Below are 14,226 nucleotides of genomic sequence, written 5' to 3'. Positions count from 1 at the left end.
CTCTATGTATCATTCCATCTGACAGTTCATTTGTATTACAATGTATTTTATAACAAACTGAAAAAAAAAGTGTTTCCCTGAATTCTGTGAGCTAGTCTAACACATCTATCAAAACCAAAATGGAGTTCTAAGAATCCTGGTCTGTAGTCACTATATTGGTGGTAAAAACAGATCACAACCTACTATGTGCCCGAATCATCATTCAGTGAGGGCTGACGCTAACTCCAGTAGACAATGTCAGAACTGAATGAAGAGGGTAGTCAGTGAGTGTATAATGAAGAACTGTTTGGTGTGTGGGAAAATGCCAATATATCTGATTACAGAAAGTGTTTTGTACATTAAGCAGAAGGGCAAAGAGAAACAAAGATACCGTGCCCCCAATCCATGCAATTACAATATTATAAAAGGGACTATATTTATTTATTAGTGCATGTATCTAGTTATCCTACTGGCATACTATAAAAGACTAGATAAGCAATAAAGATATTACTTACAAACACACATGTCAAAATTTCTTGTCTTAATTTCAGTAAAATCTCTGTGTTATAATCAAGGCTTTCACATAATAAATGTGCTATAACAGTGAGCTAAAGAATTAAAAAGTTAGATGCAACAATATAGTCAATACAGTTAAAATTTAAAATAATTTTCAGGTTATTTCCTAAAGTTTAAATGACCTTTCAAAACACAAAATGTTAGGTTTTAAGAATAAGAACGTAAGCTCATAAGTAAGCTGACATTTTATTATTTTTATAAAGAAGAAGCTGTTTGTAACTCAAGCATTCAATGCATATGTAGCTGCCAGTGTAATGTGTGTGTCATGCTTGTTATGCTTAGATACATATGTATCCAGATTTAAGAATAGTATGAATTATTCAGAAAAGGAAAATGTTCCTTAGTTACCATATGCAACCTTGGTCACTTGGGAATGATACATCATAACATAATTTAACAAAATAATCTGACTTTCCTCGTCTCTATACCTACTACTGCTCAAAACTCTCCTTGTAATCTCAGGGTCCCTCACTGGTGTCCACAGCAACACAACACATTCATTTACTTCACATTTACTTTAGTCATCATCATCATTTCTCACTTCAACAATAGGACAAGAAATATGAAGACACATTTCCCTGGCTCCTGAGTAGTGTTGGTTACAGCAATAAATAAAAGTGTAGAATACGCTGCACATTATAGATTATTACCATTGAAATACAAAAGTAACACTTTAGGGTGTGATTGCTTCCACATAAGACTATGTTTATGTAATAGCTTTTCTACAAGTTCTCAGTGGAAACCCAAGCCTTTGTGTGATCTATTTAACTTGAATACACACCGGGTCTAGACATTTTGCTTCTAACAAATAGAACATGTACCACCTCCCATCCCTTTAAAAAACAAAAAGAAAAACAGGACATGGCTTGGTGTGGGAGAATTGTCTGTATTCTGTCAATCATGTTTTAAATAAATGCTGATTGGCCAGACAGGAGGTGTAGGCGGGAAAAACAGACAGGAAGTGGAAATGATGCAAGGAGAGCAGGAGAATTCTGGGGAGGAGGAAGTTGATTCCTCCCACTCCTGCCCAGACCACTGAAGCAGCAGGATGTGAGCTGCCCCACTGAAAAAGGGACTGAGCCACATGGCTAAAATAGATCAGAAAAATGGGTTAATCAAGATGTGAGATTTAGCCAATAAGAGGCTAGAGATAATGGGCCAATCAGCTTTATAACTTACAGAGATCTGTGTGTGATTTTTCTCTGGGACTAAACAGCTGGGGGTCCGGGCAGGACAGAAAAACCCCCAACAAGCCAGCCCCCTTCATGTTACAATGGCTCCTAAGACAAGATGCGTTTATCTGGTACTCTCTATTGTTGACTTTGTTGAAGTAAGTTGTCATGTGAAGGACAGGCTCCTACGACAAGAATTAAGAGTGACCACTGGGTGGGTAGTGACAATACAAGCTGAGAATGTCAGGAACAAAATCTTGCCAAAATTCAACTGTGTGAAGTAGGTTGTTCCCCAGCTGAGCTTCATATGAGATTAAAAGCAGTATGATTACTGCAGACCTGTGGCAGTCCCTTAGAAAAGGCTCAAGCTATGCTACTCCCAGATTTCTGACCAATAGAAACTGTGACATTCTAATATATATTGATTTGAATTGTAGTTTTGTGACAATTTCTTACATAATAATTGATAATACACTATGCTACAACTGAGTATCACATCCCAGTAACAGAGATACCCACAAAGTCTTTCAAAAAAATTTAATGTTTCAATATGTGGCACTTTCTAAACTGTGTGGCTTTAGGACATATCCTCTTCTGTCTAGATAAGAAAGTAGTACTAAAATTTGTGCATCACCTTTCGATTTTTGCTTACATGATCCTTAAGTATATTTTGGAAAACTATGAGTCTTTTCTTATATATTTTTTGGCATCTACATTTTTCCCTTTGAAAATGAACTGGCAGAGTGTAAGAATGTCCACAATTGACATTCTGAAACAAAACTGTTTACAGTACTTTTTAAAATGCATCTATAGTGGAATTTAAATCTTACTTATGTGATACTAAAATATTCTTGATGTTGATATGAATAAATATCAGTAGTTTTAAAAATTGAAAAGGAAGACAAAACAAAAATATAAATATTTTTGGAAAGCAGTATATATACATTTTAAATAAGATGGGTTTTTAGATATAGTACTGGCTCATCATTTCAAAGAAACTGAGTCATGAAATCGCTTACAAAGCAACTTTAATGACAATCCCTTAATTAACAAATGTATACATTTCCATTGTATTGGTTACTAATATTTCCCTATTGCTTTGACATAAAATTCTTAACCGTATAGTAATAGTAAAGTGTGTGTGTGTGTGTGTGTGTGTGTGTGTGTGTATTAAGTAGAAAAAAATGCACTTTGAATTGTCACCTTTTCTGGGGTCAGTGATTCACAGTACAGTATTCTGGCAGGAGCAAAGCTACAGCTCACTGGCAATCTGGCATCATCAGATAAAAAATCTAGACTCTGCAGTACATTGTGTTGTTGAGCTATAACATTGGGTAAGTTAGGTGGATTTCAATTTACAATATTTTCAATCTCTGGGTTACTAGGATATGTCATGTTGCAAGTTAAGGGGCATCTGCATTCAACTTTCTTGGGATAGGATATGTACGTATGTATGCATGCATGTATGTATGTATGTATGTATAACTACTACCCATTGTAGGCCTTATTTTATCCCTAAATGAATTTAATTGAATATGTCAATTAAAAACCTATAGAAAAATAAATTTTTATTTATTAACTCAAAAAATTTTAATTTTAAATTAAAATACTAGGACTAGTTATAAAACACAGACATAAGAAATAAGGAAGATTAATATTCTATGTATGAGTTTCTAATATTTTTAGTTAAATAAAACTAAATATTCAAATACAAACTACCCTTATCCAAAATACTTGGTGTCAGATACTTCAGATTTAAGAGCATTTCAGATTTTCATTCTAGCTGGTGCTTACCCTGTACAATATGAATTTTGTAGTATTCTCAGAAAAGATATTTGCTCTCATCCCACTAACTTAATACACATAATGTTAAGTAGCAATGTGCAGGTGTGCCCATTCTTCTTTCCATGGTTATCTCAAAAGGGCTTGTATGTTAAGGATGCAACAGAACAGAACATATCTACAGTAGATTACTTATAAACATTTACAACTGTTTGTTTATTTACCCACATGAGATAGTCAAGAAATCTGAAACCTCATTGTCAACTTGTTAGAAGTTTATTTATATAAAACCTTTAGTTATATGATGTAACTCTGGCTTATAAAAACACAGTATTCTTGTGGTTCAAATCAGAAATTTCTAAACAGCTCCCATCAGAGCCCTCAGCACAGAAGACCCTCAAATACCTTGGACAGAGAAGTAAATGAACACCAAAGTGCCTGCCTACAACTACAAGTGCTTGAATGGAAATGGTATGAAAAAAGAAATATATGACAACAACAACAACAAAAAACTTCGCAAGTTTATCCTACTACAACAAATCAATAATGTTTATAATATAGCTACTCCTATACAATTATAATTTACAGAGGACTATTAGATTCATATTGGCTTACATCTAAAAAGAAAACATCAAAATCCCAAAACGCTGAAGACATAATTTAGAGGTTAAGAGCACTTATTGCTCTTGCAAAGGCCCCAGGTTTGGTGCTCAGCAGCTACATGGTAGCTTACAACCATCTGTAACTCCAATTCCAGGACTGCACACATGTGGTGCATATAAATTCATGCAAGCACACATATATGCACACACCACTTAAAAATACTAAGTGCAATTGAACTGCCAAAGTTCTCACTCTTATTGAATATATTGAAGCAGACTGTGACATAGGAGACTGCTAAAAATTTTGGGGATTTACTCTCTTACACTTTGACTGCTGACCACAATAGAGATGAAGAATGAGGTAGTCTGAAAATTCTGAGAAGTTTAAACCAGATTATATTCTTCACATTCTCTAAAGACGTTAGCTTTAGGTTGTGCGAAGTACCCTCAATTTCCAGAGGCCAAGAACAACACTGCTGCAATAAAAGAGTAGAGTAGTTAGGATTATGAGGGAGATTGTTTTCTTCAATGAAAGTAGCCAGCATACCTACTTGCTCATAATTTTATTCCTTTGTTCAGTGAAAGGTTGTGAAGCTTTTGATAAAACTTACAGATGTTTAAAATGAAAAGCCATTTGAAACATATTGGGAACATTTACACTTCAAGTAAATTTAAAGTCCCTGGCAAACTTACTAAGATGATCTAGTTTACCAAATTATAATACAAAATGCTTAAAGAGTCTAATAGAGAAAACTGTATAAGATTTGCAAATAAGTTCTAAGATAAACATATATGCTAAATAACAGTAATTGTCAAATGACATAAACATAACTGCATTAAAGAGTATTCCTAAAGACATGTCAAAGAGATTAACAAAAGTAAAATAAAAAACTAGGCAAGGCAGTGGTGGCACATGCCTTTAATCCCAGCACTCAGGAGGCAGAGGTACATGGATCTAGGCCAGAGCTCATCAATAGAGTGAGCTCCCGGACAGCCAAGGCTACACAGAGAAACCCTGTAATCCCATCTCCGAAAAAAAACTCAAAACCCAAAAATTTCAAACACGTTTCACAGGAGGTTCAAAGCAGTGACTCCTTAAATAAATCTCAGTAACTTGATCATAGCTGTAATTATACTATGCTTTTACTTATAATTGGAAACAATTCATTAATAACCATAACATAATATGTTACTTTTTAAAATAAGGAGATTTTTTTTCCCCATCAATAAATTGAAATCACTATCCAAAAAAGAACCCACATTACGGGAAGATTCAGGGAGAAAATTAAAAGCATTTTCCTAACTGTATTGTTATGTGTGAAGGTGAATAAATTTGATTCCGACACAAGATGATAGTTATAATTATCTTCAACTGTCGGATGTAAAATCCAAACTCAGACTGCATTCGTTCTCTTACATTGAGTTCTGTGTCATCCTTACATGGTTTCAGTACTTTCTCCAAGAAAATGCCTACTTTAAGTGATTTCTTTCTAATATTACAAAACTAAGCCAATGAACGCATTTTTTTTCCTTCTTTTTTCTTTTCTTTTTTTTGGGGGGGAGGGGGGGTTCGAGACAAGGTTTCTCTGTGTAGCTTTAGAGCCTGTCCCGGAACCAGCTCTTGTAAACCAGGCTGGCCTCTAACTCACAGAGATCTACCTGCCTCTGCCTTCCAACTGCTGGGATTAAAGGTGTGCGCCACCACTATCCGGCTCAATGAAAGTACTTTTAAAGCAATGAAAATATTCCCTTCAAAAATTAAAATGGAACAAAGCCTCTAAATATAAAGAATAAACATAAAAATACCCAAAGGTAATTGTGACATTAACTTAAAATGTCAGAAGACATTCAAGAAAACTGGGTGTGGTGGCTTACACCTGTAATCAAAGTATTAATGAAGGTGAGGTAGATGGTGGCAATTTCAAGGCCAGCCTAAGTTATATAGCAAATCTCTGCCTTAAAAACAAAATCAAACAGAAACCCTCTTTCTTTGTTTTAAATAGGATGACAAAACTATGAGAGACACTAGATGAAATATGGACAAATTAAGACAAGGACTCCTTTACACAAAGGTACGGTTAAAAATTACTTTCCTTGCATTATGTTTAATGTGAGTAATCACTAATATATAGTATAATAAAATAATTAAGATGTACCAAAATTATGGCTATTGCTTTTTAAGCAAAATAAGTACTCACTGGTTAAAAAACACATTCTTAAATGTTAAATTTTATGGTATAAAACTTAATTGTTTTGTTTGAATACATAGGAAGTTTTATAGTCCATCTGAGACATCAAATATCAAATGTAGGTCCTTCTAAGAAATAGTTTAATATTTTAGAAATACAAAGAAACATGACAATTAGTGTCATTTTTAAAATATTATTTGCAATTCACACATTACTAAATATGTGTTACCTCAACAATATCCGAGTTCGTTCTGCTTTCATGCGGTTCATTATACTCTGTGTACTTGAGAAGAACTTTGTCCATGTCAGTGCTGGCGTACTGAAACAGCTTGTTAGAGCTGTTGAAAATGATGAGTGCTATTTCACAGTCACACAGCACACTGAGTTCATAGGCTTTCTTCATCAGTCCGAACTTTCTCTTTGTAAAAGTGACCTAGAAAAAAAAAAACAGAGGTTTATTTATTTTTTTATTAAATGCTTAGCTGTACTTGAAAAACAGTCTCCTTGATGATGAGTCTTTCTTCACACTGAGTCAGTGCTCCACATAATCCTCCCCTTGACAGTGCACAGCATTGCAGTCCTGTATTTACTGAGTGTGCCCAAGGGCTCTGAAAGAGAGGCTCTCTCATCCTTGGCTATATGACTGCTACCAAAGGCAAGGTTACATTTCAACTTAAATTGTACCATCAGAAACCAACTCTTCTACATTTCAGCTCCTAAATGATTAAGTAACATCACTAAACCAACTTATGCTTCTCTTCCCTGCCAAGCCTTTTTACTGTCTCCACTAAAATTTAATCTAAAACCAGCAAAATTATCTGATGCCATCAATTTCTTTTACTATTTCCCTAATTAAAACCTGCTAACTGACACAGTTCTGAGATCAAAACTTTTTTATGGTTTTAAAAACAATATATCTTATTCTAAAAGTTCCTGAAAGAGAAGTCCTTTATTGTTCCCTATTTTCTCTTCTTTCCCTTCAAAAGTCTCAGTTATGGAGAACTGTCAAGCTCTTTACATGAAATCATACCATACAATAACCGTCCTGGTGGTAAGCATGAAGTGACACATAATCCTGTCACTTTCCTCAAGCAGTACCACCTGACTGCTTTTCCCAGTCCTGCTCTTCATCACCCAGTGTCACATCCTCATTGCTACCACCACCAATAATCATTATCACCTAAAATCCTCAATGTCACAGAGTTCACTCTGATGGCTTCTTGTTCAACTCTTATTTTTGTACCCTCTTTGCAGACATTCTTTTACCTTATCAAGTCCTCAGATTCATTTATCTTACCAATTTGCTAATGCAGGTCAAATAATATACATCCAAAATGCTCAGAACCAAAATGTGTTTCAGATTTATGGGTTTTGTGTATTTATGGGATGTCTGCATGTTCATGGTGAATTAGCCTAAAGACAGGACCTTGGACTAGACATACAATGAACTGACCTTTCATATATACCACATGCATACAAACTGAAGATAATTTCACACATTATTTTTATTTTTTATTGTTTTTATTGAGCTACATATTTTTCTTCATTTCCCTCATTTCCTCCCAAGTGCTAGGAAGAAAGGCAAGCACCATCATGTCAAATTCAATTTTTAGTTTTTATTACAATGAATATAGGTTTTCTGAATCCTGGCATTACATTACACCTTTATTAAATATACTTTCTCAAAAATAATAAAAAGTAATGTGTATGGCAATGAAATAGTTAAAATTAAACCACTTATGATTTGATGTACATAGATGTATTAGCTGCAAAGGAATTTTGAGCTCCACACATATTTTCAAAATCAGTATGATAGTGTTAAAGATGAGACAATGAATGTGTCTTCAAATTATGCTCTAGAGAAGCTTAAAGAAAATCTTCCTTTAAATGCTCATAATCAGTAGAAAGAATAATATTTCTGCTGTCCTTTTCTATTGCTGTGTATGATGTGTGTGCACGCACATATGTTTATGTCGTACCTGTGGAGGACAGGGATCAATGTCAGGTATCTGTATATTTCGATATTACTTTTTTCGAGACAGGGTTTCTCTGTGGCTTTGGAGTCTGTCCTTGAACCAGGCTGGCCTCCAACTCACAGAGGTCCTCCTGCCTCTGCCTCTGCCTCTGTCTCCCGAGTGCTGGGATTAAAGGCATGTGCCACCACTGCCCAAATCAATATTACTTTTTAAATAATTTATATTTAATTGCATGCATGTACGCATGTCTGTATGGGGATATGAATGCAGTGTTGGACTCCAGATGTGGGTGTCAGATACCTTGGATCTGGAGTTACAGGTTATTTATTGTGAATGGAGCACCAAGAACCAAACTCAGACCCTCTGCAAAAAGAAGTACATGCTCGTAATCACTTAGCCACATTTTCTCTTGCCATCCCCACTACTTTTGTGTGAGTGTATGCCACATGTATGCCAAAGTGCCCACAGAGGCCAGAAGAGGGCATCAGATCCTCTGGAGTCAGTAGGGCATTGACCACCCAAATCTTACAACCTGAGTTCAATATCTGCAACCCACCAGAGACAGGTAGAAAAAGACAACTCTGCAAAATTGTGTCATGGCCTCCACAACTATGCTGCAGCTCACGTGCCTCTCCACAAACAAATCATGCATTCACTAAAAGTAATAATAAATAATAAAATAATAAATTTAGGAGACCTAATATTTTGTTTTATTTTACTTTTTCACATACTAAACCCAGTTCCCCCTCCCTTCTCTCCCACTCCCCACACCTTCCCATCACCCCACCTCCCTCCATCTGCTCCTCGGGGAGGGTAAGACTTCCCATGAGGAGTCAGCAAATTCTGTCACATCACCACACTGAGGCAGGACCAAGGCCCTCCCTCTCATGTCTAGGCTAAGTAAGGTTTCTCTTCAAAGGAAATGGGCTCCAAAATGCCAGATCATTCATTAGGGATTGTTCCTGGTCCCACTGCCAGTGGCCTTACAAACTGCCCAAGCCACCCATTGCCACCTGCTTTCAGGGGGGCTAGATCAGCTTTATGCAGGTTTCCTGGTTGTTTCTCCAGAGTCAGTGAGCTCCTACTAGTTCGGGTGAGCTTTTTCTATAGGTAATTCACATCCTGGTCTTGACTCCTTTGTTCATATCACTCATCCCTCTCTTTGATAGGACTTGGGCACTCTGTCTAGCACTTAGTTCCACAACTAACCACTCTGCATCTGTATCTCAGCATCTGCTTCCATCAGTTATTAGATGAAGGTTATAGAAGATCATGTTTATTTTCCCTTCCTAGACAAATCCATGTATGTCCTCTTAGGGTTCTCTTTGTTACCTAGTTTCTCTGGGGTTGTAGACTGTAGGCTGAACATCCTTTGTTTTATGCATAATGTTCACTTATGAGTATCTACATACTATATTTCTCCTTCTGGGTCTCGGCTACCTCACTCAGGATAGTTTTTTCCACTCCCTTCCATTTGTCTTCAAATTTTAAGATGTTATTTTTTTTAAAAAAAAAATCACTGAGTAGGACTCCATTGGATAAATGTATCACATTTTCTTTATCCATTCTTCAGTCGAGGGGCATCTAGGTTGTTTCCAGGTTCTGGCTATGACAAGTAATGCTGCTATGAACAAAGCTGAGCAAATGTCCCTAAAGTATGAGTGTGCCTCCTTTGGGTATATGGCTAAAAGTGGTATTGCTGGGTCTTGAAGCAGACTGATTCCCAATTTTCTGACAACTCGCCATACTAATTTCCAAAGCAGTTGTTTGCACTCCCACCAGCAATGTAGGAGTGTTCTCCTTTCTCCATATCCTCTACAGCATAAGCTGTCATTAGTGACTTTGATTTTAGCCACTCTGACAGGTGTAAAATGACCTGGTATCTCATTAATGTTTGATTTGCATTTCTCTGATGGCTAAGGATGTTGAGCAATTCCTTAAATGTCTTTCAGCCATTTGAGTTCCTTCTGTTGAGCATTCTGTTTAGATCAGTAACTCATTTTTTAACTGGATTATCTGGTATTTTGGTGTTTAGTTCGTTGAGTTCTTTGTATATTTTGGAGATCAGCACTATTTCAGATGTGGGGTTGGTGAAGATTTTTTTTTCCCCATTCTGAGGGCTGTCATTTTGTCTTGTTGACTGTGTCCTTTGCCTTACAGAAGTGTCTTAGTTTCAGGAGGTCTCATTTATTATTCTGCTGCTCTCAATGTCTTGTTATTATATTTAGGAAGTGGTTCCCTGTGTTTATTTGTCAAAAATTAGGTGTTCACAGGTCAGGGTCTTCAATTCGATTCCATTGCTCCAACTGTCTATTTTTAATGCCAATACCAAGCTATTTCCATTAATGTAACTCTAAAAAAGAGTTCCAAGACAGGGATAGTGAGGCCTCCAGAAGTTCATTTATTGTACATGATTATTTTGGCTATTCTGGGTATTTGTTTTTTCATATGAAGTTGATACTGTTCTTTTGAGGTCTCTGAAGAATTGTGAACTGTATTGAATCTGTAGGTTGCTCTTGGTAAAACTGACATTTTTACTATGTTAATTATACCTATTCAAGAGCATGTGAGATCTTTTAATTTTCTGGTGTCTTCTTCAATTTCTTTCCTCAAAGGCTTAAAGTTCTTGTCATACAGGTCTTTCACTTGTTTGGTTAGAGTTATCCCAAGATATTTTATGTTGTTTGTGTCAATTGTAAAGGGTAATGTCTTTTTTTATTTCTTTTTCAGCTCACTTATCATCTGTATAAAGGAGGGCTACTGATTTCCTTGAATGAATCTTGTATCCTGCCACATTACTAAGGGTGTTTATCAGCTGTAGGAGTTCCCTGGTATAATTTTTGGGGTCACGTATGTATACTATCATATCATCCAAAACAGTGAAAAGTTTGACTTCTTCCTTCCAATATGTATCCCCTTTAACTCCTTTTGTTGTCTTATTGCCGTAGCTAGGACTTCAAGTATTATATTTAATAGATAGAGAGAGTGGACAGTATTGTCTTTGTTTCTGATTTCAGTGGAATCACTTTGAGTTTCTCTCCATTTTAGTTTGATGTTGGCTTTTGGCTGCTGTATATTACCCTTATGATGTTTAGGTATGCTTCTTGTATCCCTGATCTCTCCAAGATGTTTATTATGAAGGGGTGTTGGATTTTGTAGAAGACTTTTTCAGCAACTAATGAGATGATGATATGTTTTATTTTTCTTTCAGTTTGTCTATGTGGTGGATTGAATTGATGGATTTTTTGTATGTTGAACCATCCTTGCATCTCTGGGATGAAGCCGACTTGACCATGGCAGATGTTTGTGTGTGTGTGTGTTCTTCGATTCAGTTTGCCAGCATTTTTGCATCAATGTTCATGAGGGAGATTGGTCTGTAATTCTCTTTCTTGTGTCTTTGTGTGGTTTGGGTATGTAACTGTAGTCTTATAAAAAGAGTTTGGTAATAAATCTTCAGTTTCTATTGTGTGGAACAATTTGAGAAGTATTGGTATTAGTTCTTTGAAATTTTGATAAAACTGAAATTTTCTATGCTGAAAATTTGATGCACTGAAATTTTGATGCACTGAAACCATCTGGTCCTGGGATTTTTTTGGGGGGGGGACTTTTGATGATTGTCTATATTTCCTTAGGGGTTGTAAGTCTATTTAAACATTTATCTGGTCTTGATTTAATTTTGGTATGTGGTACTTTATCTAGGAAACTGTCCATTTACTTTAATTTTCCAATTTTGTGGAATACAGGTTTTTGTTTTGTTTTGTTTTGTTTTTTTTTGAGTATAACCTGATGATTCTCTGGATTTCCTCAGTGTCTGTTGTTATATACCCCTTCCATTTCTGATTGGGTTAATTGGATATTCTTTCTCTATCTTTTGGTTAGTATGGATAAAGTTCTGTTTATCCTGTTGATTTTTTTTCAAAGAACCAACTCTTTGTCTATTTGATTCATTGTATTGTTTTCTTTGTTTCTATTCTGTTGATTTCAGCCCTCAATTTGATTATTTCCAGCTATCTCTCCTCTTGGGTGAGTTTGCTTTTTTTTTTTTCATTCTAGTGTTTTTAGTTGTTCTGTTAATTTGCTAGCGAGTGTAAGAGTTCTCCAACTTCTTTATGTAGTTACTCAGTACTATGAACTTTCCATTTAGCACTGCCTTCATCGGGCCCAATAAGGTTGGGTATATTGTACCGTCATTTTCATTGAATTTTAGGAAGTCTTTAATTTCTTTATTTCTTCCTTGACCCAGTGGTGGTTCAGTTGAGCATTGTTCAATTTCTGTAAGTTTGCGGGTTTTCTGCAATTAGTGTTGTTGTTGAATTCTAATTTTAAGCCATAGAGATTTGATAAAATACAGGGGTTATTCCAAATTTTTTTATTTTGTTTTCAAAGTCAAATATCTAGAAATATGTCAAAAAATGTCTAAGATCTATGTGCTCAAAAGCTTCAAACCCTATGCCTAATAAAAACCAAAAGAAAAATAGATTATGTTCAAGGGTGCTAAGACCTAGTATTATGAAATTTTCTGTGTCCCTAAATGGATGCACATATTTAGTAGGGAATACCTAAATCCAGGAAGATTCTTGGTTGACTGCCTTTGTGTAAACACTGATTTGAAAGTTTCATTTGGAAATTTAAAGTAAAGAATAGCCGGTCTGTTCTGCAGAAATACAATGGTAGCCAACTATGTTATCAGATAGCAAATTATAGTAATTGCAATAGTGTAGAATTGAGCAAGGATATACAAATAATCAAATGAAACAAAATACAGGGTCCATAAATAGACCCACAAATACACTGTTATTTGACTCAAACTCAGGCAGGAGAGAAATGCAATGAATTATACTGGGTCACTGAATATCCAATTGGGAAAATAATAATCTGATTCTGACACTTCAACTCAAACATAAATCCCAATAGATAATAGATCCAAAACATGGAAAGTAAAACAAAACACTTTGAGAAGAAACCTTAGAATAATTATCTCAGCCCTTATATGGAGGTCCAAGCAGGGAGTGTAGCTACTGATAAATGTTTGAGCAAAGAACAGTCCTCCTTTCCTGGGAACATGCCCTTCTTTGCCAGGCACATGAGTGGCAAGGTGGGAGGAGACACTGTCTAGACAGCCAATTCAGCTGAATCAACTCTGGTGATTAAATGGAGTAACATGTAACATCCAGATTGCCCTTTATTGCTAAAGAATTTTCTTCACTGCCTTGTGGAAAATGAAAGTTCTTAAATAAAACGTAAAGGCCATCATCAATAAGGGAAAGAAAAAAAGTAAACCTAGCTGCGGTGGTTCCCTACACTTACTTACAGTCTTAGCTACTGAGGAGACTAAGGTGGGAGGGTCATTTGAACACTCAAATCTGGGACCATCTTGGGAAGTTTAGTAAGACACCCTTTCAACCTAAAAAAATAAAAAAATTAACATGTGTGTAAAGGTATAATGGCTATTATTGATTGTCAACATGACTACACTTGGAATTAACCAAAACCCAAGCTGTTGGGTATACATGTGATAGATTTTTTTCTTAATTGGATCAATATATGCACTTCTATCAGTTCTGTTTCTCTAGAGAAACTGGACTAATACAGGATGCATGCAATATTGACTTGACTGAACATGACATGGCTGCCAGACTCTCGAACTCCCAGCAGTTCAGATTATCTACACAAAACCTGCACAAGATTAAGCCTGTCAACATCTTGTCATGGAAGTGAGAGGGGTTCCCTGATTCCTGATAATTTATAAATAGTTAGTACAGTTAATGGCTGATGAGGGAGTAAGAGATATTTTCTTATGTAATGAAGCCATTCTTCTCCTGTTTAAAAAACAAGACGAAAAACCTCTCACCCATGCTCAAGTAAACAACCCTAATGAAACTCATTTGATAATATAAAAACACAAAAAGGCAAACAACTTCATCAGATATCACTGAAACTTCAGATTAAA

General features: G+C 35.7%; 1 protein-coding gene across 6 annotated transcripts in view; it reads right to left on the bottom strand.

Annotated features, from left to right (window-relative positions):
- The window catches only part of Mef2a (myocyte enhancer factor 2A), a 121,840-nt gene that overhangs the window by 49,870 nt on the left and 57,744 nt on the right, over nucleotides 1-14,226 (bottom strand). For all 6 annotated transcript variants that reach the window (XM_085682651.2, XM_085682648.2, XM_085682650.2 and 3 more), the window contains one exon: nucleotides 6,530-6,733. In XM_085682651.2, the coding sequence (XP_085538777.2) occupies nucleotides 6,530-6,733 (204 nt within the window). The remainder of the gene's footprint in view (nucleotides 1-6,529; nucleotides 6,734-14,226) is intronic.

This window comes from Myodes glareolus, chromosome 24 (genome assembly GCF_982192425.1).
Source record: "Myodes glareolus chromosome 24, mMyoGla1.1, whole genome shotgun sequence".
NCBI classification, from domain to species: domain Eukaryota; kingdom Metazoa; phylum Chordata; class Mammalia; order Rodentia; family Cricetidae; genus Myodes; species Myodes glareolus.
This window is presented reverse-complemented; position numbering and strand designations above follow the sequence as displayed.